This window comes from Podarcis tiliguerta, assembly GCF_965153285.1.
Source record: "Podarcis tiliguerta genome assembly, chromosome: 12".
NCBI classification, from domain to species: Eukaryota; Metazoa; Chordata; class Lepidosauria; order Squamata; family Lacertidae; genus Podarcis; species Podarcis tiliguerta.
Genome location: NC_139545.1, coordinates 36654438 through 36680275, shown reverse-complemented (window position 1 = coordinate 36680275; position 25838 = coordinate 36654438). Strand labels below are relative to the sequence as shown.

Below are 25838 nucleotides of genomic sequence, written 5' to 3'. Positions count from 1 at the left end.
CCTCACTGCGAGAAGCCAAATTACAGGGAACCAGGCAGAGGGCCTTCTCAGTAGTGGCGTCCGCCCTGTGGAACGCCCTCCCACCAGATGTCAAAGAGAACAACAACTACCTACATCTGAAGGCAGCCCTGTTTAGGGAAGCTTTTAATGTTTGATGTATTACTGTATTTTAATATTTGGTTGGAAGCCGCCCAGAGTGGTTGGGGAAGCCCAGCCAGATGGGTGGGGTATAAATAAATTATTATTATTATTATTATTATTATTATTATTATTATTATATGGCAGGGAGAGCAGCACAAGTCCCAGTGCATGCCCATGCCAGCCTGAGTGCTGATGTGGGGTCTCTTGGCTGTTTCTTCCACAATCGGACACTCTCTTTGTACTCATTTGGGGCTCCCTTGGGCTGGGAGGCCCTGGACTTTGGTGCCAAGGTCCAGCCCTAGCTGCACCACTGCTTGAGGTGCTTGAAAAGGAAGTTGTAGACCAAAGAACTTTGCCTGCAGGGTGCCTCCTGTTCTCTTACATGAAATACATTCTTCCAGCTGCAAGCATGCGTTAATTCATAGAAGAAAAATCCTAGAACATGGAATTCTCCATATATTCAGCAGCACCCCTAGGATCACTGGGATCAACTTGCAAAGTGGGGATGCTTAAATGTTTTTCTCTTACCTTGGTTTTTTTAACATCTGTTGGTATCTGTATTTCTGCTTTCACCCACTCATTGTTAGTTGTTGCACTGGCTCTCCACAGTACCACTTGTTCATCCTGACAGGAATAAGACACATATATTTACATAAATTTACATACATATTTATAAATGTGCATCCATTTTATCTATGGCTTCTGTCAAACCACTTAAGTTCAGCCTTCCCCCAGTCTGATGCCCTCTAGATGTGTTGAACTCCAACCCCCATCATCTCTGACCATAGTCATGCTGGATGGGGCTGGTGGATGTTTTGCCGAAAACATCGGGAAGGCAGCAGTTTGGGAAAGGCTGGCTTAGCCGAACTTTCTGAACCATAATCAGGCTGTCACTGCTGCCTGGAGAAACACGGCTTTCTGTACTTCGTTGCTGTGTTTACTGCTCTGATTGCACGGACTCCAGGGAAGACAAGGCATTTGCAGTAATTAGGCACAATAATTGAGCAATTATCAGGAGATATCTATGTAAATGTAAAATAAACTGGAATGGAAAGTTACAAGGCAGACAAAAAGACAAATGTGGGGTGGTTCCCCCACAGGAGACAAAAGGTTAATGGGAATCTACTCTGCCAATGCTCATGAAACTTTGTTTAGAAAACAGCACAATCTTATGAATTTCTACTCAGAAGTATGCCCCATTGAATTCAATGTGACTTACTTCCAGGAGATGAAGTATCTCTTTTCCTGTGCCTTATACCGAATCGTGTGCCCCAAACACAAGCCCTAAGCTTTTCTTTTGTATAGGTCAAAAAGAAGCTAAGACCATGGAAGCAAAAATAGCCAGAGCAGTTCTAGCTGTGCTTCCTTCCAGGCCAGGGTGAAGAAATATGGATCTTATAAGATGTGATTTCACTGCAGGGTTGCATGAGACAAGAGGCTAAGAAGTTGCATAGATCATGGAAAGAAATATCTAAACCTGAGAGTTTCTTGGCAGGACCAGGATATGCCATAGGTTATATATAATTGATGCTTTTGAATTATGGTGCTGAAGGAGACTCTTGAGAATCCCATGGACTGCAAAAAGATCAAACCTATCCATTCTTAAGGAAATCAGCCCTGAGTGCTCACTGGAAGGCCAGATCGTGAAGCTGAGGCTCCAATGCTTTGGCCACCTCATGAGAAGAGAAGACTCCCTGGAAAAGACCCTGATGTTGGGAAAGATGGAGGGCACAAGAAGAAGGGGACGACAGAGGACGAGATGGTTGGACAGTGTTCTCGAAGCTACCAACATGAGTCTGACCAACTGCGAGAGGCAGTGGAAGAAGACAGGAGTGCCTGGCGTGCTCTGGTCCATGGGGTCACGAAGAGTCAGACACGACTAAACAACAACAACATATATAATTATATACAGTCTCCTGAGGTGGTGTCTTAAGTTGGAACAAAAAGTACAAGAGAAAAAAGGCACTGGGCAAGGTTCCTATGATATCAGCCCTGGCCTATCCAGAGGGCTCAGATTCCCAGTCAATCACAAGATGGTGGTGTACACACCAATTCTCTTCTACAATGGAAATGTTCTCTGGGGCCTAATGATATTGCCCATTATGCTAAGGCACACTGGGCTAGGTCTTAGTCTCAGGACTCCGAAGCTCTTGGGTCAAAGTTTCTGACAGTTCAAAAAGCAGAAGTCTTATTATATTGCACATTATTTGGTGGCATTGCTGCCAGTATGGAATGGAAAAGAACAAGTTCTCTTTGTGCCCTGTCAGCTACTTCAATTTGTCACTGTTCTCTTAAGTTTCATTTGCAGGTTGAAAAATCAGCCCTGCCACAGTTTTCAAGGCTTTGCTGCTCTTAAGGCAGCAAAGGATGGTGCTAGTTTGTGTGGTATATAGACTAAATCCTTAGGAATGTGACTTCGCATTTCACATAAACTCTAGAAAAAAATTAATTGGATGGAATGAAGCTATTCAGTAGTCAGAAAGGGTCAAGCTCAACCCCATTCAAGAGGTGAAAACTCCCCTGCTTTGTTATAATACCTCCAGGTCAGAAAGCCTAATTTTGTCTCCGTTCCCATCACAAAGGCTTGGAAAACACTTTCCACTCCTTCTAGGAAGAAAAAGTAAGTAATTTGGTAATAGATCATCTAAGTGTCACTATGTTCTGAGCACTGCCCTACAGTTCATCAGCTCCATTGGTTTCCATCCTCGAAAAATGTTCCTGGTACCTTTGTGGCTCAATTTTTGGCTGCTTTTTTGAAGGTTCATTTGTCATCAAGAACTCTGTGCCATAGGTTATGAGGTTACATTAATTCCCCTAACCTCAAGATTTTGATCTTAAAACAACAACAGCAACCTTGAATGCAGGGCAGCAGGAAACAGGGTGGATAGCGGATAAATGCTACTAGCAACTCTAGCTGAACCCACAAAGCAATTGTATTTTGACTGGGAAAATAATGACTGAATCATAAAAAGTGTAAATAGGCTGCTGCAAAGAAAGGTCTGAGATCTGATAATGTATGCTGTCAAAATTATATTTGAGTATGTATATCAATGCCTAATTCAGTTAATTGATTTAATCTCTGTGCCAAGTCTTTTAATCTCTTCCCTACTTTATTTACAAAAATTGTGCCTAATTGACCTATGATTTTGGTTAAGTACTTGGAGAAGAAGAAGAAAATAATTTTAATAGAATTCTTTTGAGGCCACAGGATACATTGAGCATATGTGACTTGCTGGCATAAAGCACTTAATTTGTTTTTGCTTTGTTTGTTTGTCTGTGGAAATGAAACTCCTAACTCCTGACTTGCAAACCCTTTCTTCTAGCTAAAGAAGAAGAAGAAAAAACCATGGTGCTTTTTTGCCTTTGAACATACAGGCATAATTTAGCTGGTGAGCTTTTTTCTATCATTTACTCTTTTTCTACCACTTTCTCTCCATGCCATAGAATTCACAGATTTCTTTTGACTCTGTGAGCCAATTTACATGTTACAGCCCCACATGCAAGTTGCTGGGAGGGAAATCCATATGGTGGGTCTTCTGCAAGGGGAAAGTAACATCACCTGCGACATGGATTTTCTACATCACATGGTGAGCCTCCATACTAGTGCCACATATTTATTAGAACAAAAAAAAAAAGTGCCCTGTATCAAGTCAGATCAACATTCCATCTACTTCTGTATTGTCTACATTGAGTACCAGCAGCTCTCTATGATTTCAGACAGGAACCTTTTCCAGTCCTGCCTGGAAGTGCAAGGATTGAACTAAAGATCTTTTACAGGTAAATCAGATATTTACCAAGGAGTTTCAGCCTCTCCCAAGTTAGCCTGAATTCTACAGTTCCCCCTGGCATGGGATTGAAATGTCCATCTCCTGTTTTCTGGGTCAGTGCTCTGTCCCTGTGAATCATTCTTCACAGTAGCTGACAATGATGTGCAGGTACTCTATACAGTGTGAAAGATCTATATAGTAAATGGCATGGTGTGCTATCAGCTCCTTTGTGAAGCTACTACAAAAGCAATGCAGGAAGGTGGTAGACAAATGTATTCTTCATTGCCTCTCTTTCAATTCTTCTGGAGAAGGATAAGATCTATGTCCTGACTACAAATATCCTTTCCCTGGTGGAAATTGATGAAATATGCAGAAATGGCTAAATTAACTTAGTAGAATAAGAGGTTAGGAAGAAAGAGTTTTTAAGGAAGATTGGAAAAGATTTGTAGAATATTAGAAAAAAAACTATTGTAAACAAATTAAGGCATTAGCAGGATTAAATTCAGCAGTATAGAGACAAAACTGAAAAAGGAAAGAATACAGATTGATTAGAATATGCAGTGGAAAAGGGTAACTAAAACGAACTATCAAAGGGGAGGGGAAAGGAAGTTGATGTTAAATATATGATATATGCTTTGGTGAATGTACAGGTCTGTAAAATTAAGAAATTGTATTTTTTTAAAAACCCCAAATACCCTTTCCCTACTACTAGTGGTGTTGTTGTTTTTTCCATTTTGAAAAGAATGTATGGAATCATTCAGGGAAACACAACAGTAAAGCCTGCAAAAACAATTAATCCTATTTTTAAAAAGTGTTTGTTTCTGCAGACATGTTCCATTCTTCCAGCTTTTCTTCTGGAGTTTAGTATATTATACCTTCCTACTGAAAATGCACAAATAACTTTTTAGAAACAATGTGCTACTATTCAGTGGTTTCTATAAAAGCTTCCTTCCTGTTCTTGGAGAACTGGATGAAAAAGGAAGGGCTATTGGGCATGTGCTGCAAGAGAGAAAGTCTGTTTTTCTGTCTGAAACTGAATTATATCCACAATTATTTACTTACCGCTTCAGTATAAAGTACTGCTTTGAGAACGCTGTTATCCACCATGGTGTAATGAAACCAAATATGGCAGTTTTCACCAAAGCAATGACACATTGAGCCATTCAGAGTTGGGCTTTCATATGATGTGTTGACCCACTTATAGCGTCCTGAAAAAGAATCTCACCATTAGTTCTTCAAAAATTAATGATTGGTTCCTTTAATATTGATGATGATAACAATGATAACAATTTATAGTAACCTTATTTCTAATCTACCTTATATCAGATGATCTCAGAGATGGGTTACAATCCATAAAATGACAACACAAAACCACAAAAATCAATACTCATTAATAATTATAGCCAACATAACATCCATTGCTCAGCAGTAAGAATCAACAGTTAGCTCAAATGCAACTGTAGTTCATGCTGCCAAAATACTTGGTGCCAAAATGAAGCTATTTCACAGCCAGGGTGCTACAGCAGATAAGGCCTTCTCCAGCATCTCCACATGCATGCCCTACTAAAGGTGGAACACAGATGAGAGCCCCCCCCCAAGAGATTTTAATGCCCAGGTATGAGTATGTGAGGAATGGCACTACCTCAAGTATTGAGGTCTCAAGCCATTTATGGCTTTAAACACCAGCAGCAACTTTGAAATCAGACCAGAAAAAATCCTGGCAGCCATGGTCCAGAGATGGCTAAAGTGTGACTTTCCAGATGTTGCTAGTGTAGAACACCAGACAGTACAACCAATGATCAAGGATAATTGGAATTGCCATTCAGCAACAACGGGAGGGCCACATATTAGCCACCACCGCCATAGACTTAATGCTATACAGGCATCGCGTCTGCCCAGCGGCCACTGTGTTGTTTCCATTGTAGCTTTCATTTGAAGAAGTCCTCAGGTCCTTCCACCCTCCTAATATGGAGCAATCTGCTTCCATTCTCTATGAGTTTCCACATATGATTTATACTGGAAATATAAAGAAATATTATCAAAATAAAATGTTTTCAGCTTTTAAAAAGCTGTTTTTCTGAAGAAAGTACCAAAGGAGGAGAGATCTAATCAGTGTAAGACGCCTGCAGTAGTTTCATAGCAAGGCATATTGTGCAACCAAGTTGCAGAAGCACATGGGTTTACAGCTAAAGCTGTAATTTCAGATCTTTTTGACCTTTTGCTCCCGATAACAGCATTTCTATGGAGGCCTAAGAGAATGACTTGTGTCCTTCATATTCTCCTTTAACTACCTGAAATAAAAAGAGCAGACATCTGTTCTTTTAAAAATATATGATCACTTCTTATTCTTGAATCATTGGACTATCCGGCTATTTTCAGAAGCTGATAGTTAAAATCTTCTAACACTTCACCCTTCGGCTTCTGTGAATATCATTATGGATGGGAAATATAGAGCTTGTTCTCTGAACAATTTCTATCAAACAGAAAAGATGGCCCTGTAGCCAAATGGGGCAATGGCAAATTCTAAAATGAGGTCAGGCATTTCTCTTTTTCCTGCTGATCTGCTGTGCATCAAGTCATTTAATTTGACCTTGGCACTAAAGTACACCGGCTGGTGATGCTAATTTGAGTTGATTGGCAAGGCAGGAAAATTTTAAGACTGTAGTATCCCTGGCTTTCTGGCATTTTTGATCATGTGGCTCGCTGACCTCTTCTTCACTTAACCCTGGTTCAAACAGAAGTTCAGGGCTCTTCTTATCTGCAGGACAATCAGTGTCAGGTTGGGAACATTTTCACAGCTTCCTGCTACTGGAGATTCATGGTTTGTTGATATGAATTTTGAGATGGTTTCTCATTATTAGGGCTTAAGCTCCAGGAGTGGTTGTTCTTGTGTAAACCACAGGCCCTCTGTGTTGCATATTTCTCTCTTTTTCCTTCATGACAATTTAGGGTGGCCATTCATGCAGTACCAGCCCCCCCCCCCAAAAAAAAGAGGCCACAGGTTTCCATATGCTAAATTACAAACCACTCTTCAAATAGTGGGCTGTCTTCTGTAAAGTAGGGCACAAGGCTACCCTTTGCCTACTGCCCAGGTTGTAGAACCAGGGCCACTAGCAGCACACCAACATGTGATTCAGAACATTGTACAAAAGAAAATATTGGGAGGCTACAACTGACCATGCCCTATATTAGCGTTCAACATATTGCTGTGCATCACCCCAGTCTCTGAGAAGTGAAATATTCACGGGATTTCAGGCGCCTACCCGGGGGTCCATGTTTCCTTTTGGAAATGAGCCACAGTGAAGACTGTGTTGTCTTTATGATATATGATTTATTTGAACAAATATATAACCTGAGCCTACGATGGAGGGGTTCCTAGCACCAACACCCCAAGAGAGTGTTGCTTCTGCCATAGGCATGACCTTGGATCCAAACTGACATCAAACATCACACTCTGCTGCTTTGTTTCTCAGTCACATAACTCCTAACTCTCTAAAGTCCAGCTTTATCTGTTGAGGAAGAGGCCCGACTCATTTGCTGTCTCACACCAAGCCGCTTTCATCCTCTGTTTTCTTAATGGCTCATCTCCCAGACTATCACCTCACTTAGGAAATTTATTCTGGTTTAATCAGCTTTTGACACTTGCAGATTCCAGGGGATTAGAAGTGTCTAGTACACAACTTACTACACATGGGTCTAATTAAATTCTAACACTTACTGACTCCAGGAATTTAGAAATGTCTAGCACCCATGAACTCATAACACTATTGTCCATGTCCATATGTATGGGAGTCTGCTTATTTTTACTATCTGGCAATATAGCAAGGGTACTTTTACCATATACCTGCTACCAAATGAAAATGGGGAAAGCAGGGGTGCAGTAAAATTATTCTCACCATGCAGACTGGCTTTTAGATATTAACTTCCCATTGTGTGATTGCAGCACATTGCAATATGAGACCTCAGCTAAATGATTACGAGTTGCCATCCATGCTGGTGTATAACATTGCTGTCATGAATATTCCCATGGTAGAAAAAAAGATACGATCACGGTAACAGATCAGCTGATCCATTACATTTAAAATGAGGCTCTTAGAATGAGAGTTCTTTAAAGGCTGAACTACATGTTAGGTTATTGGGGGGGAGGCCATTTGTATTGAAAGGAAAGGCAGTTGCTATGATCCGATGCACAATGTTCTCCCAATCTGGGTTAGGGCTCTACACCAATTCCCTGCCAACACTCTCTCCCTCCCAGCTGCTATTTTCCCTTAAAGCTCCCATATGTAGTTTAACCATTGTGCAAGGAAAGAATTTTCTTAGGTACTGCAAATAAGTTAAATGGCACTGCTCTTGTTCGCCAGAAGCGGCTTAGTCATGCTGGCCACATGACCCGGAAGCTGTCTGTGGACAAACGCCGGCTCCTTCGGCCAGTAAAGCGAGATGAGTGCCGCAACCCCAGAGTCATCTGTGACTGGACTCAACAGTCAGGGGTCTCTTTACCTTTTTACTCTGATCTTAACACCAACTTCAGTGGATATAAACAGATAACTGCATTGTCTAGCAAAGACTATGCACAGCAACAAATTAACAGCGCAATTCTTTGTATATGTATTCAGAAGTCAGTCCTATTGAGTTCAGGATACCTTAATCCCAGGTAAATGTGCACAAGACTGCAGCCTAAGACAAAATAGTGGTTCCTGAATAAACACAAATATTCAATGATAGTAGTAAGTTCCTCTGCACTCAGGGCATAGGTTGACATTAATATGGCATGGGTATTAATAGGGACCCCCCCCCCCGACATTATTTCAATTTCCTTTTTTAGAAACTTGAGATCAAATAGCTCAAAGACTGTAACTAGGAAAAAAGATTAGATTTTATTCAAGCAGGTTTTCTAATCTCACTCATTTGTATGCATCTGTGTATCAAAAGCCCTTGTTAGAGAGTTATGCTTTGAGGCGGCTATATCCTTGAAGCTCACTAGGCACAGGACCTTGCATCTCATTTTGGAGCTGTCAGTAAACTTTCCCTTGACAATAATTACCACTTTAAAAAGACTAAGTTTACAGGTCAGTCTTTGATGAATGAATGCTATGATAACCCAGCATGCATGTCCAAAGGGTAACATTCTAGGCAAGATAACATGAGCCAGATTTTGTAGGTGTACTCACAACAGAGCACTTAACATGTTGCAGCACTCAGGCGGCCACTGAGAAATGCTTCCACATGGCGAGAGGTCCCTACAGTGGGTGAACGTAAGGGGCTCGGAACATGGATTTGCCTTATCACTTGGGAATTCCCTAGGCTTACGGAAATACCTTTTGCCCAAAAATGATTTTCACATGAGTACTTCTCAGAACTTTCCATGTGAAGAGATTCATGATTAGATGTACTGGATGAGGGAATCTGTTCGTTTAAAAGGAGGCAAAGAGAGAATCTTCTCAGATCCTGCAAACCAGGGCTTATGCTAACCTCCATTGAATATAAACAAATATTTGTATTGGCTAGTAAAGACTGGTTGATTATCCCACTCTTTGTCTTTGGAAGCATTATGAGGGACTGTGAGAAACATCATGGAAAAGGGCCAAGGTGAAACTATGAAGCTCCCTTGTTATTTTTAAGTAATCTTGTTATATTTATAGTATTGACATGCAGTTTTTTTGGATGTTATTATATTTTTGATATTTTTGTTTCGCTAAGTTATTATGAAATTGTTTCCATAATGCTGCTTTGAGCATTTTGTGTGTGTGTGTGTGTGTGTGTGTGTGTGTGTGTATATATATAAAAGTGCCATACAATTAAATTGAAGGAAGGAAGATGAATGAATGATTAGACCGCTGGAGTGAGACAGAGCAGACCCAGGTTCAAAGCTCACCTCCTTTCAACATAATCTATCTCACAGGGAGTCATGTACACTGTCCTAAACTCACTTAGATGAAAGGTGGGATCAAAATGTAATAAATAATCAATGAAACAGCTCCCAGAAACATTTGTCATTAATTTTATGTAATCTGCATTAATTGGGTATTTTTGACATTATTGTCAAATCCTGGCACCCAATGAAATGTGTGCATGTTTAAGGGGGCTTGTTTAATGTAGGATAAGTCAAGCCAGTGTAAACAGGAACTGAGCAGGAACAGCAAGAATGCACTGCAGATATTTGAGAGGATATTTATTTACTGAGACAATTCATGAGTGCCATAAGAAGCACTGACGGATGTTACTGCACTTGTCAGGTTAGCAACCCCTGGCATAGACTGTGGGATAGGCTGGGAGAGATGGGGACAGTGGCATGGTTTAGCTATTTCCCTTCGTATGATTAAAATCACATAGAGGGAGATGTGTGAAGAGGGCTATGGACAAATTTTAATATCAGTGTCCTGTACAGCCATGTGAAAATGCTGCATAGACTTCCACTGGTAAATAGAAATACATTTATTCATTTGTTACACTTTCGGATTTTAAAGCAACGCCCTAAAGTGGCTTGTGTTTGATACAGTTTTGCTCTAAAGTTGTACATTCAGATGCAAGGAATTAAACATTTCTAATTTTCATACCAACTCATGTTACATGTTCTCAACTATCAATGAGCAGTGAGTTTAATCTAATCACTTATGGAGAAGGCAGAAAAAACAATGTATATATTTCACCAACTTAGATTTGGGGTATGCAGTCTAATCTGCAACAGCCGAATAATCTTAAATAGCTGGGCTTTGTTTTTTGTTTATGTTTTTACAGTGCAAAAGGAAGAAAATATTTGCTAAATACAACACTAAACCAGAAGATACTCTCTGTTGGGTGATTAAGATTTTTACTACATAATTCTCTATGTTGCTAAAATGATGTGCTTATTCTGAAACTCTATAATTGTCCACTATATTTGCAAACAGCTAATAGGAAAGAAAAATCCAGTAAAGATACCAATTATAACAGCAGGAAAACAACAATACCAAAAATGCTATAAACAAACAGGTAATAGATCTCTTAACATTAGGACAATTAAACTAGCGGCCAGCATTCTGTTCTTTAGTCCAAGGACTCCTTTGATGCAAAGCTCATCCATTTCAATAAAGTTCCAACTAGCGCAAGTGCCATAAAACTCAAGAGTTTAATAACACAGAAAATAGAAATCACACAGCTAGAAAAATATCAGTCAAGGTCAGGAAGAGAAGTTCATTATATGTATGAGTACATTAAAAGACTCACAAATATTCTATAATCAATTTTGTTTCATGAATACTGTTGTCCAGTCGCCATCGTGATTTAATTTTATGCTCACTATCTATGTGGGAGGGGGCTTGAACAAAATTAGAAAAGAAAACATTTTCTTTGCAAATCTCAACCTCAGCAAGCCGCCTTTGAGAGTGGTATGTGACATTGAGAGGTTTTTGTTTTGTTTTTTGTGCTTGAGCTATAAAGCTGATCTCTTCTATCCATTTATCCTCGGAATAAATAGAAGGAAAAGAAATGCTTGGTGTCTGAGCTATCATGAGTGAGACTGAACCAACTGAAACCTTGGGGTACATTCCAGAAATTATGATGTTTCTATGCATCTTATACGTTTCTGACCTTAAAGTGCTTCAGCAGTTATTTTAAGATGAAACACTGAACTATATATGAACATATAAAGCTGCCCTACACTAAATGTGACAGTTGAATCTGAATTGCTCAGCATTGCCTGCTCTGACTGACGGCAACAGAGAAACCACAGATAAGAGTATAGGATCTTCTCTGTGCAAAGAATACGTTCTAGCAATCTGCTGTGACTCTTCAAACTTAGTTCTGTTTATTTTAATAATGGTACCTGTCAGGGGACTGCCATCGGAATGGGGGAGGGAGGCAGGGGAATACCAAGAGCCCCCGAAGCTTCTGAGAAGCAGCTCCTAGTCCAGCAGTGGAGAAAGCCACACCTCCAGTGGAGCAGGGGGAGAAGGGGATAGCCGAGTGAAGGAAGATGCCTCTGAGAGCAAAAGCGCCTCACCTAGCCCAGCTGGCCAGGAGGCAAACACGCCGCTTCCATCGCCCTGCTTGTGCAGAGGTTTGAAACGTAAGGAGGGGAGGCAGAGATTTGGGGTGTCCAAGTTCTTATGCTGGGGGAGAAACCGGAAAGGGGCATTCCCGGAATCTGCAAGTGACTGAGACAGACATGAACTTTGGGTTTCTGCACTGTACATAGTTTGCACCAATAAAACCTGTAAAGTCGGAGTCCTGCCTGGTTACTCACGAGCAACCACCACCAGCGCCCGACAGTACAGAAGCTACTTTCTAGATAAGCATACAAAAACATTGTGATTTGAGGACCCGATCCCCGCTTGGGGAATAAAGACACGTGGACACAGAATGTAAGGTAAATGGGTAAGGTAAAGGCCACAACTTTATTGATTACAGCATGTGAGAAGGTATTGGCTCAGGCATTGGACCATGGAACATTAGACTCCACCCACTCGTAGAGGGGTGAGTGAGGAGGGGTTAACCACCAGTAGGGGAAGCCTGTTGATGCTAATCCAACTATAGGCTCTCTTCCTGATGTCACCGAGGGTCGTGCCATGGCCCCCCGCTACAAGGGCATTGGACAGGATCCACGACCGCCGGATTCCTTTAGCGGAATACCCAAAATTGTCGGGGAAGGCGATGGCCACACCTTGCCCCGAAACAACAACAACACATTCCAATGCCTAACCGCCAAATACCACGAAAGTTGTGACGGTTGCTACGAGGTAGGCGAAAAAAACCAAGAGGCCGGGCCAATTTAGCCAATTGGAAAAAACTCCTACCAGGCCCCCTGGTTAAACAGGGCGACCAACCAGAGGTCCATAGCAAAGTCTCAGGAACAGCTAATCTAAAGGGAGTGGAGTGGTGTCTCGAAGAAAATGTGTGTGCAATGGTGGGGATGGCGGGCGCGGCTGCGTTTGAGCAGCAAGCCATGCCCCCGCCGAGCTTCCCTATTGGGTGGCCAACAGGGGAGGGGCGTGGCACCAGCCCTGGAGTTGAAGCAGGGGGCGGAGCGCCCCCTGCGTGACGCGGGAATCGTCTCCCGCTGACAACCCCTCCCCTCCTGGGAGGAGAAAAGGCTTTAGCTCCTAAAAATATAGAGATCATGGACATAAGTGATGGAAGCAAATGACATGAGGCTAATTCACTTCTCTCTCCACGTTTAGGCCCTCCCTTCTTCAACAAGCCTTCAACAACACTACACAATGAACCTAAGGAGGAAGGGAGAAGAATCCCACACAAAGGATTTGGTCTGGGGCCAAGACAATTCCCTGCAATGGATCTGCAGGCAACATGTATGGAAAGCAAACTCACTCACATATCCTTTTCACAGCCAAGGCTGGGCAGTCACTGCTGCAGCTCTTCTAAAGAGCAGAGGGTCTCCCTAGATTCCTCTCCAGCTGGAAAGAGTAACAGAAGTTGCAACCTAGGAATGGGATAAGAATTTAAGGAAAGGGTCCTCAACTATGTGAGCATCCCTGCTCAGAATTCATACCACCTGCCCTCCACCACCTGCTGCCAAGCTTCACTGGAGGGCAGGGTAAAGGTAAAGTACCTTTCAAAGACAACAAGAGGAAGTATAATAAAAATTAATTACAATTGACCAATGAGCAAACAAAAATTGGAAGCTGAACAAGGGGGAGCCTTGACTATCATACCTCATACTCTGAATATGTTCCTTTCATTGAAATTTTTTATCTTTATCTGCAGTTTTTCATTCTATATTCATGAAGGTTCTTCTTTATATAAAAAAAAATGATTACCACAGGTTTCAGATCAGCTGACAAATGCATATTTAATTCATTTTTATTACCATTGCTGTCATTGCTTCTATCTTTCAGAAGAACAGATTTTAAGCCATGATCATCTAATTCTTTCACAGGAACCCAGGAAACATGTTCTGCAGATGCATCAGAATTCCAGTCACACACGTGAATCTTAAAACTGCAGTTCTGTTGAACTGAATGAAAGAACAATGTGTTACTCCCCTTTAAGCTAATTGAATCTTACATTACTTTCATTATTGGGAGATCATTGTTCCTTCAATTCCTCATATTCCCTTTCTTTGGGCTCCCACATAAAGAAAATATTCAGGGTGCCCCCTGAACCTGTCAGTATGTTGCGGGAGAGATTCAAGCACATACCAGAATTTTGGAATTGCACAATTAAAGTCTGCTGCCCCAGCACAAATGCACTTCTTTAAAAAATGAGCTTTTACATTTTGGATAGGTAGGCCAAAATGCACTGCAATGTGTGGGACGAGCAAATCATTAGTGGGAGGAAAAGCAAACACCCCACAAGCAAATCAGGGTGAAAGCTTGTTGTTATATAATTGCCTCTTAAAATAATCAGAATAAATGCTCAATAAAGACTGGTTGTAGTCTATCTTCCATATAAGCTCTTTGGCGAAAATAAATAAATAAATAAATAAATAAAGGGGGCAGAAAGGGGGCAGGTTTCTGGCAAAAATGTTTTTGGTAATCCCATCCGCCACTGAATGCAATGGTTTTGGCTATACACGGTTTTGGCTTTAGGCGTGAACCCTGGAACATAACCCCTGTAAACAGGTGCTGTTTACAGAGTTCAGCAGCATATGACCATGTAATAAAAATAATGTAGACTGGGTGTTATTTTGAAGAGATAGTTTTATAAATTAATTATAATAATATAATAATTATAATAAAGTTATATTCAATAAATCTTACAGCAGAATCCTCCGTGTGTGCCATTGAAAGGGATGCCGGAAGGATTACTGAAGTGCTCTTGATCTGGAGCTTGGGTCTCTTCACAAGCATGGACTCTCTCCTTACACAGTGAAGTATCTGCTAAGAGCAAGATCAAAACTTTAAGAATAAAAGTTGAGATTCCTACATACAAAATCAGTATTATGGCTACACTGAATTGAAGCTTGGCCAGTCAACATCTCTTTCCATTTTTCAACTGCGCAAGTAAGAACAGTTAAGATCCAATTCATCAGGTAAGATCAGTTTTTCACAAGGCACAGCCGTGGAACAATAGAAAAAGCTCTTGGGCCCAGGGGAAAAGCATGGATGAGCCCTTTGAATATAACTAAGTAGCACTGCTTCTTAACAAAATCAAATAATATTCTGGATATGTTTAGGTCATGCACTTGAGAAATAGACATACATAGATCTATAAACATGAATGTTCATGGGGGGAAACTGCAGCAACAAGGGAAGAACCCAGCTCTTTGGAGCTATTAGAAGCAGCACTACTTGACAGGGAGGAATTGAAGAAACTTGCTTTCACCCTTTCTGAAAAGAACGTAGTGTGAAAAATAATATTCATTTATTGAATTCCTTTTGAGTGGAAATAAAGCTACATGGAAAGGGCTAAGAATCACCTTCACTTCCACCATTCCTCCACTCAACACTGCAACCTCCCATGACCGACTTTTCATTTTTAAAAACCCAAGACTTTGCTATATGCATTTGGATGTAATGTGTAGTGTAACTTGCCCCTGTGGGGCCCAGAGGCATTTCAGGGGAAATGAAAATGGCAGGTGTAGCTGGAGCTTCACTGCACAGAACACAACTGCCAGACCACTATACAAAGATTTTAAAAGGGGGGAAGTGGGGGGGGGGCGGCAGCTGTGGGCATTAGACTCGGTATTCCCACACTAAGTGTTGAAACTGGGACTATTTGCTGCCCTCACCATTTATTGCTGTCTTTGGTAGACATTTGGACACCCACTCCCAGACTGCTGAGCCTGAGACCAATACCCTGAAGTTTGACTTGAATGGCACCACTATCTAGTGCATTAAACATTAAAAAAAGAACATCTTCTGTATACAAGATTGCCTTCAGACAGCTTGGAGACTGGATAACTCCATATCATCCAACATTTCTCCCATAAAATAGGGACCTTCTACCATACCCTCCAACATTTCACCAAAGAAAATAGGTACATCCTAAGGGAAAAGAGACATTCCGGGATCAAATCAGAAACCGGGATGGCTTCTCTAAAACAGGGATGTCCCTGGAAAATAGGGACACTTGGAGGGTTTGCTAATGGCTGCTTTGCATCAGCAGAATGGACTTATACACACTTTTTCTAGGCAGGGCATCAACTTTTTTTCTGAACTCCTTACCCACCACAGTCCCCCATGCCACACAGCAAGCAACATTTAAGAATTGGAGGACCCTAGAGAACATGGGACACTGCAGTAAAGGCCACAGTAAACAGTGACACTTGGCAAAAATTGGGTTGTCTCATTGTCCTCATCCCCCCCCCCATCTTATGGAAGCAGAAGCACTAATGCGAGGCCACCATGGATACAACCTGAGAAGAATAGCATTTCCCTTTTTCTTTCCAACTTCACAAGCTTCTTGACAATGAATACTGTGCATTGCTCTACTATAAATTAATTTTGACAACTGGTGAAGCCAGAAAAAAAGAAGAAAAGAGAAATGATCAATAAATCATTTGAAATGAGAATTGCTTCAGAAATAAATCAGGGTTAGTAATGGGATGTTTATAATAGATCTATAACAATATTCCAAACTTATTTGAGCCATTTTCTTGTAATCCTTAAAGTTGCAAACATTGTCCCCTCTGGGCTACATGGCTAAGCACTGAGTAGCCAATGTAGTCGTATTACTTTTTTTCTCTTCTCCAAGGCATTCTACTTTAATTTTACTGATATGAAAGAATCAATGTGTCATTTGCCATCTCTAAGTACACACAGAAAAGATGAGCTCGTTGTGCATGCTAACTGCTTTGAACAACAATCTATATCACAGAGGAATGAAGCATAGAGAGGCCTGTCTCGTGGAAAGTCAATAAGGACCACACTTTATTATTTTAATTAATTAATTACATTTATATACCACCCTTCATCTAAAGATCACAGGGTGGTTCACAATATAAAAACATAAAAAATGCATAACATAGTAAAAAACAAAAACAGCAACCCCAGCCCACACACATTTTAAAATACCATAGATTATTTAATTAGCCAAAGGCCTGGGAGAAGAAGAATGTTTTTGCCTGGGGCAAAAGATAGGTAATGAAGGTGCAAGACGAGCCTCCCTGGGGAGAGCATTCTACAAACGGGAAGCCACTGCAGAAAAGGCGGAAGTCGAAGGAAATCCGTTCCAAAAGTCCGTTTGACTTCTGAAACATTCAGAAACCAAGGCGCAGCTTCCGATTGGTTTCTGATTGCATAGGCACGCCAGAAACAATAGCGGAAGTTCCGTCAGATGTTCGGCTTCCAAAAGAAGTTCAAAAACTAGAACACTCACTTCCAGTTTTTGATCGTTTGGGAGCTGGAATGTTCGACCCCCAAGGTGTTCGGAAGCCGAGGTACAACTGTACTTGTGTTGCCACCCTCTGGACCTTTTGTGGAGGAGGAACATGACGAAGGGCTTCAGTTAGTGATTTCAGGGTCAGGGCCGGTTCATATGGGGAGAGGCAGTCCTTGAGGTAATAACTTTCTTCTACACTACTACAAGATGAACATGCCCTTGAGCAGTAGGACTCACTTTTCTATTTTTCTTGGTAGTGCTAAAAGAAAAGGATTGCTTTTTCAAAGTTTTTGTTTTGATGTCAAAATTTGCAGGTTGAATGCAAAAGACAAATGTTTAATGCATGTTCTACAAACTAATCACAATTCAGAGCAAATTTTATGGGTTGTATTCAACAGTGTCGCTTAGCTCAAATCCAAACTGTAGCTGATGGTAAAGCTTCCATTAGCAGATCTGGAAAGAAATCATTCTTCAGTTATTCCTCCTCCCTCTTGCAGCCTCACACCCCCGGCCCAGTAAATCTGCTCCAGAAGGGTCCCCAACTCTCTGGAGCAAATTGAGGCTATGGGGGCTGCGGAGGCAGGGAGAGAATGGCCAGAAAAATGGTTTCCTCCCAGTTCTGCTCACAAAGGGACGGCACAATCCCTTGTTTTACCAAGCTCAGGGAAGCTTCCAGACTTTACTGAGCTAAAACTCAAGCAGAAAGCAGATTCAGTTTCTGAACATCAACAAGAGTTTGCTTCCATGTTCTTGGCAAGGTCTGACAGTATTTCAATAATTGTTGAAGTAGCAGAGTTTTAACCATTTTGGATTATGCAATTATACTGAAAAAGGCACCATGTAAGATACAGGCCCCCCCACTTGAGTGCAATCAACTTGCATTTGACCACCTATATGTGCGAGGCCGGGAAATAATTTAATTCAAACCCGGAAATGGCAGGAGAGAGCTGGAAAGTCCTCGTGGCTAGCAAGGAGACCCTCCTAGGAGGCTGAAGAGGACATCAGTGAGGGAGGAGGAAGCCCTGAAGAGACCCGAGGTGCAGCAGGTCTTTGTTTTGGCTGCTCAGGCTACCCGCCTAACAGCTGGCATGTGGGGTAGTGTAGCTGCAGCAGCAGCTGCTTTCCCATGCATCCTCCAGCTTCCAGCCAACCCCAGAGCTTCAACTCTAGATATTTTTGTCTGGATTGGCACGAGAGTGGACAGAAAGCTGGAGATGAGTAGGGGGAAGGATTTGGAGGCTTTTTAGAGGGTGCTCCCCACTTTATGGGTTTCCGGTCATGCATGTGGGGGCCCAGAATGTAAGTGACAGGGATGCCTGTACAATAAATAAACCCCTCCCAATCTCATGTCAATTAATTGTAACTTAAAAAACAACAACACCAGAGCTAGGCCGAAACCACAGGACAAGAGAACATATTAATAGAGAATAATATAGGCCTTGGGCTGAAACTTGTCATGCAGCAACAGAAGCTAAGAATTAACTGAAAGAAGCAACAAGAAAGATTGTTGAAGACTGCAGGTGGGTGGGAGATAGACTGGAGAGGCTTAAATTTCCTAGGCATATGGGAAATTGCCGAAGTATTGTGATAGGAAGGAGCCAGATGCAACACCAATTATCTGGAGAGAAGCAAATTAGGGTGAGCAGGCCTAGAACAGAATCTCAAGGGTTCTTGAAAAAGAACAGTACCTGGAGTGGGAAATCGCTAATTTAAAGAGTGAACAGCATTTCCACGGAAGCCATATCTTGCAGATGTGACACACCACAGCAATTTCATATATCTGATAACTTATTATTCAGCTCATATATACTTGTTTCCATCATTCTTTGGCTATAGTAACAAGAGACAACTTGCATATGTGAATTAGTCATTATAAAATAGTAGCATAAAATATTACTCTATGTCAATCATAGAATCTTAGAATTGGAAGGGACCTAAGGGTCCTCTAATCCAACCCCCTGCAATGCAGGAACCTCAGCTAAAGCATCGATGACAGATGGCCATTCAACCTCTGCTTAAAAAAAAACAACCTCCAAGGAAGGATAGTCCACCACCTCCCAAGGGAATCTACCTTTTCAAAGAAAAGCCAACACTTGGGCCTAAGTCATCAAATATTATGAACATATATACATGAATGATTCTTGGGCAGATGCTTTATTCTGAGCCAAACCATTGGTCCATCCAACTTATATTGTGCACATTTGATTGGTTAGGGTTGCCATATTTCAAAAGGTAAAAACCAGGACATCCCGAAAACTGCTGAGCATTTTTTTAAAAAACAAAAACACACCCCACCCCACTGGCAATTTTGGAAATTCCCGCCCGGACATCAATTCTGCCTTTGAAATCCTCATAATATCTGGGAAAATCTGGACATAAGGCTGCCCTAGATTGGTGGTATCTCTCCAAGGTTCAGATAAGAGCCTTTCCCAATCCTAGTGCAGATGTCAGAGGTTGAGTCTGGGATATAGTCTACCTCTGAGCTACAGAGAAAAAATGCTGATTCACGATAAATCTGAAAACAATGGAAAACTAAAAAAGAAAGAAAAATCTACTTTGTGTTCTACAGTGCCTAGATTAGAGCTGAAACGAGTATTTTAATTATTCAAAAACTAATATTTTTCCAATTGTATTAACATTTCTAATATGATATTTCAAATTCATTCATTTCACATGAAAAGTCAAGTGGTTTATATTTGCTAGTGTCTCTTTAATATTGTGGTATCATAAAGCATCATAAGCTATCAGCACTTACATATTATCAGGAATTATATACCATGTAATTTTCAAAGCCACCGAATACTAAATACTACTGTATGGCTGCAATCCGATACTAACTTACTTGAGAGTAAGCCCCATTTAACTAAGTAGAGTTTCTTCCAATGTGGTATATGTTAGTTCAATACTGTGAATTACTAAACACCATTACGCAGCAGCTATTAATCATAGCTAAATCATTGAAGCTAAGCTATCAAATACTGTACTGTCAAAAGGCATAGAAGAACTATAAAATATCATCAATTATCAACTGTCAGATAAGGAAATTTAATACTACAAATATTCAGCAAACATTTGGAAAAGATATAACACAAAACATTCACAGATAATTTTCAGGAAAAATTTAGGATGCAAATTCATTATAGTTTGCCTATGTGAACTCAAAATGGGTTGTGATAGGGACCAAGAGATTACATATCAGGAGTCATTATCAAACAGACATTTACCTATGCATATCAAGCAAGATTGGGGGAATGTTTAAATTCTCAAGATAACCTAGAACAGCAAGGCAGAGAAAGAGAAATATCTGTTCTAAGAGCAGAGCTTCGGTTTAAAGTCCAAATCTGCTATTACTTCATAGGGATAGAATTAAATATCTACTTCAGCTCTTCTGTACTTTTTATATCCTTTCTTTTTATAACAGATTGGTCTCTTTAAAAAAACATTTGAAACAAGATAGTAGGTTTTCTAAAAGAATATTGGCAATAGAGTGGGTTGACAGCTTTTTGAACCCCTGTGGTGCCATGAAATTACAAGCTGCACACCTGCCAAAATTTCTTCTTCTATACAACTACTGAAGATACAGACATAGACTCTTGCCCTTTGTTACATCTATTCACTCTAGCAATTGCATCCATTCAACCTAGCGGCAACTAGCCTGAAACTCAGTTTCTGAGGACCACTTGACACTTGACTTTTCATACTCAGGCATGATTATCCACACACAAAACACATGAGTGGCATTCTAAGGGAGCATTCATGTACTGTTAGTGGGGGGGGGGGGACAGACTGCACTTCACTACTCAAAAAGGATGAGCAGACTTATAACACATGAATACGACCCCCTCAACAGACACAGCAGTTGTATATTGTGTACTGAAGGACCCATATCAGGCTATGAATATTAGGCATGAATATTAGGCACAAGATAGAAAATGTAATTGTGGGGGGGGAAAGAACCCATTGGAGGTCATTTTTGCTGGTAGTGAGGAATGCTCCCTGTTATTAGACAGCAACAGCATCAATGTGATCTCCATCACAGACCAGTAGAACATAGCTGATTTCCCATGATAAGCATAACGTCGTTGGGAGTGGTTTTTCTATTGTGTTATGCCATGCTCCCCATAGTAGTCATTTTGTGTTTTGCCACACCCCGTCCAAGGCAGCTGTTTTGAAACTGGCACCCTAGCACTCTCGTCCAAAAGGTTGGAGACCCTTGATGTTAGCCCATTGCATCAAAAACAACTTAGAATCTTGTGACACCTTAACGTATAACAGATTTATTGCAGCATAAGCTGCATCTGATGATGTGATCCACAAAAGCTTATCTTACAAAAAATCTCTTTAGTGTTTAAGGTGCTACAAGCCTGGCTCTAAATCCACAGCAGAGAAAGTGTACTTAGATTCAGACACTTGGTTTTGAAATATGTATAACTAAACTACAGGGGTGGAGTCTAATATGTTCAAAACTCTTAAGAGGCACTGTTTGGAAGCTAGCAGACATTTGGTAAAGGAATGTATGTCATGCTTAGTACAAGATACATATATTGCTTATACAAATCCAAATGCAGGACAGGCCAAACAAAAACATGCAAACAGGGGTTCGCATACTCTAAACATTTTGTGAATCTTTGTACTTTTGTCCATTTACTGTATTTATTTCCCCCAATTTGAACTATAAAATGGTGATTTTATTGAGTCAAAATGAGAGGACCCCTAAATATTTTTTTTAGAAAAAAAGCACTGTGTATAAGGATTATACATAAAAATAAAAAATACATAAACTGCTACTACTATTTATTTTTGTTTCATAAATATGCATGTCTGGAGCATACTCATAAAATAATATAATATAATCAATAAAAAGCAAGTACAACAAACTCTTAAAGTAGAACACACATAAACCTAACACTAAAATGCCCAGCTCCACAGGTATAACGTATGCTCTTCATGTATTGTTTTCTTATTTTGTTAAAGGTACCATGTGAAATAAATCTCACACTACTGCCAAATTCCTAGGGCATTTGAGTTATGTTTGCTCTACGATGCAACAATATTGCTCAGAATCCTAAAAGGTGTAAGAAACTACATGTGTAGTGAAGAAGCGAGTTTTTCCTTCAGTCTCAAGAGACTCTGGTTGTTTTGGACTCCTGTGCTCAGAACTGTTTGCTGGAGCTAAATTTATCTGAGACATAAACACTACATTCTAGAATATAACATGAATCACCTCACTAAAATAAACTGATGGGCCCCCAGTGCTGCATTGTAAGAGACAATTTGAGGTCATCTTTGAACTCTGCAACTCCAAGGGTTTAAATGTGCTTGGCAAATCTCCCAGTATCTTTTGTAGGTTTTGGTTGCTGCCTTGCACTCCACATTATTGCCAGTAAACCCAAATTATTGTAATGCAGACATTTATTTGGGGTCACATATTTAGGGCAACAAAACTCTGGCCCTGTGCCCCTGACATTTTTCTTTTACTGCAGTCTCCAGAAGGTCAGTATCGATGGAGCAGAGGTGCAAGGCAGATGTTTTATAAGGCTGACTGCAAAGGTTGGCATTGTTAGGCATCTGCCAAGGCCCAAATAAACAAGGGGCCCACTCCCAATCACCTCCTGAACCTACTCCTCCACTCACTGCTTGTAGATCTGTCCTCTCTGGGTGAAAGGAACAAGTTTTTGAGAGCAGCAGCTTCCACTCACCTTCCACTCTTACTCCCAGTGTAGACTGGGCTCAGGGCACAAGGCAAGCAAGTGGGCAATAACATCAATGATTAGGAGGAAGTGGGCTGCTAGGGGCAGGGAGGGGAGGCCTCAAGAGCATCTTGTCCACAAGATTCCCCAAACCTGGACCCAACACCAGAAACAAGAAAAAAATCACAAAAATAACAGATTTGCCTGACACAAATCTAGGAGGCCAGAAGGTATTCTAGAAAGAAGCACCAGCTTGTGGTCTGGCCATGCACATGTATAGTCCCAAATACATTAAAACTCATCTGTCACTGCCACCTTTTGTCAGCATCAAGACTATGTGCTTTTAATTTTTGAAGTTCCTAGTGTACAAAATCACAAGATTGATTACTTGTTTGCATGTGGCAGGCATTACTCACTGAACTAGCTTGTTTTGCCAGCAAGCCAGCATCCAGGTACAATGACACATGAACAGTCAGATTCTCCCCATGGCATCTGTTGCATACTAAAGGTTCACCACAAGCTAAGATCAGCTATGCAAGTAAATTCAAAACAGATGCCTGAAATCCCTGGTTTATGAGTATCTACGCTTAGAATGTCAACAAGGCATTCTTGCTTTGTGGGTTTTTTCTTTTCCTAATTAAGCATCAGAGAAATAATTTAGTACAGCTACAAGAATGCATCCTTACCAAAAGCTAGCAGACATCCTTCAGTGACTGAAACATCATCAATAGCAATGGTTTCTCCTGGTGCCCAAGGTTCAAATATTTGTCCTTTGATGGAAACCTGCATAACCAGAATATTAGGGAGACTTGGTTATTCAGTAGCAACACTGTCGTATCTAAAATTATATGCAAGGAAGCTTATCAGGGAGCTTGGAAGAAGCTGTGGCTCTCTCTTTGTTCCTTTCTAGTTTACCAGAAGGTCTTACGGCACAACATAGATGTGTTCTTTAAACATGTCATCTGTGCCCACTCCTTTTTGGCATCAGTGTTAGAAGATAGGGCAGGGGAACAGACACCAACAATCCCCTCCATTAAGCCAGTATGTCATAGTGCTTAGAGTAGCATTCCCTACTTGGTGCCATCAATTCCCATCATCCCTGGTCTTTGGGTGGTTTTGGTTGATGTCCAAATCTTCTGGAGGGAAGCAATTGGGAAAGGCTAGTTTTAAGTGACAAAGCTGGAGCAGGGAAACCCAGGCTCAAATTTCTGGTCAAGATTATTCTCTCACAGCCTAACGTAATTCACAGCGTTGTTCTGAGGAGAAAAATGGGTGGTTGAGGAACCTCGCATGCCACACTGAATGCCTTAGAGGAAAAGCAGAACATGAATATACCGGTACTGTAACTACATCCCTGTGCATCCATTACTTCTATGCAGCACATAACTGAGTACTGACCAGAGAGGATCTAAGCTACTAGGCCTACTAGAGATAGGAAAGATGTTTTTTTAGTTTCCACAGATTTTTAAAACTCTTTTATGAACAGACATTAGATAAAGGGCTGGTCCCTAAATGGAAGTTTCATTAATCTTGTTTGCTATAGGCTTGAAAATTGTAGTAATACAGTTCTGAGCACTGGTAAAATTATAACCTATGCATATTAGCAAGTCTTCACTGCTCCTGTTTTATTGTGATTTTATACTTTTAGCTACCTTGTAAATCAACATGACTAAGAAGCTTGATATGAATAATGTGTTGGATCCAGCTTATTAGTTGCACTATTAGCCTATTAGTTTGTCAAAAGTCCTACTGATTTTAATGGGAACTAAGTGCAACTAAGCAAGCCATTATAAAGAAATAAATACATGTAGCAAACCACAATCCTAGACTTATAACATCTTCAGGCATCAGGAAGGAAATGAAAAGGGATGCAGTAATACTATAGTGCCAGGATCCAATCCTGTGGGCTGTTAATTATCCAAAAACTTAAACAACAGTACAATTTTGTGCTAGCCAAAGGTCTGTCAGAGAGAAATTTCCTCTTGCATTTAGAGACAAGCAAGGCAGCATTGTACAGGGTAGCTAATGGAGAGCAAGAATAAGTTTTCATTGGAATAACTAGAGATCTGACTGCAACTAGGTATCTATTCTATCTTGGCAGGGTATATTCTACATTTACTTTCAGGAATAATGCATTATATGGAATCCCGAAGGGCATAATATTTATAATCCAAGCAGCTTGAATGTAAAGGGTTAGTCTTTCAGTCTTTCATGATTTTATTTATTGCCCTACTGAATAATGACATACATATCAGAATAATCAATTTTCTTAATAGGTCGACTTCTGAGAACCAGAGAGTACCAAGAAGAAAATGCTTTTTACTTTTTTAGTTGGTATAACAGTATTATTTTTTTTACAACAACCTAATTTACTATTAAATTAATGATTTTTCTACATAAACCAATATATGTATCTTCCTAAATTGTTTTAATAGGTTTAAAGAAGGCTACTGCTTTTCTGAGAAACTGGAAAGCATTAAACATATGTAGAGTCACTATTGTTGTCTAATCAGCACAATGAACTTGCACTTTGAAAACCTATATTGAAATCCCTGTCCAACTGTGGACTGACTGACATGGATCTTGGGCAAATCACTAAGAACCTCAATTTCTTTCAGTGCCAGGAAGGAAGACGAATAGGGTGCCTATGAAGCCCTAGGTGAGCTGCCCTACGTGGCTCATAGGATATGTTAGGCTTGGAGGGGGATAAGTTGCACAAGTCTGATTCAACATTCAAAGCAAAACGCTACTGAAAAGTAAGTGTAAGTGCATGGCTACTGTAAGTGGGTTTCATTATTATGTCCTCCCACTTCATATACTAGCATGTGACTATCCAGCTAATTTCAGTTTGAGTTACATGCATAATTACAAAATGAATGCTTCCATTAAATCATTGAGATAAGGTCAAGTAATACCAGCCATGAATTTTTCATCAGAATTCCACCTTATTATTCACTTGAATTAAATTTCTAGTGCAAGT

The 25838-nt window shown here is 40.6% G+C and overlaps 1 protein-coding gene across 2 annotated transcripts in view; it reads right to left on the bottom strand.

Moving 5' to 3' along the window:
• The window catches only part of MALRD1 (MAM and LDL receptor class A domain containing 1), a 215766-nt gene that overhangs the window by 178168 nt on the left and 11760 nt on the right, over nucleotides 1-25838 (bottom strand). For both annotated transcript variants that reach the window (XM_083405973.1, XM_083405974.1), the window contains 5 exons: nucleotides 23545-23641; nucleotides 14606-14725; nucleotides 13714-13860; nucleotides 4971-5116; nucleotides 670-765 (listed from right to left, as the gene is read on the bottom strand). In XM_083405973.1, the coding sequence (XP_083262099.1) occupies nucleotides 670-765; nucleotides 4971-5116; nucleotides 13714-13860; nucleotides 14606-14725; nucleotides 23545-23641 (606 nt within the window). The remainder of the gene's footprint in view (nucleotides 1-669; nucleotides 766-4970; nucleotides 5117-13713; nucleotides 13861-14605; nucleotides 14726-23544; nucleotides 23642-25838) is intronic.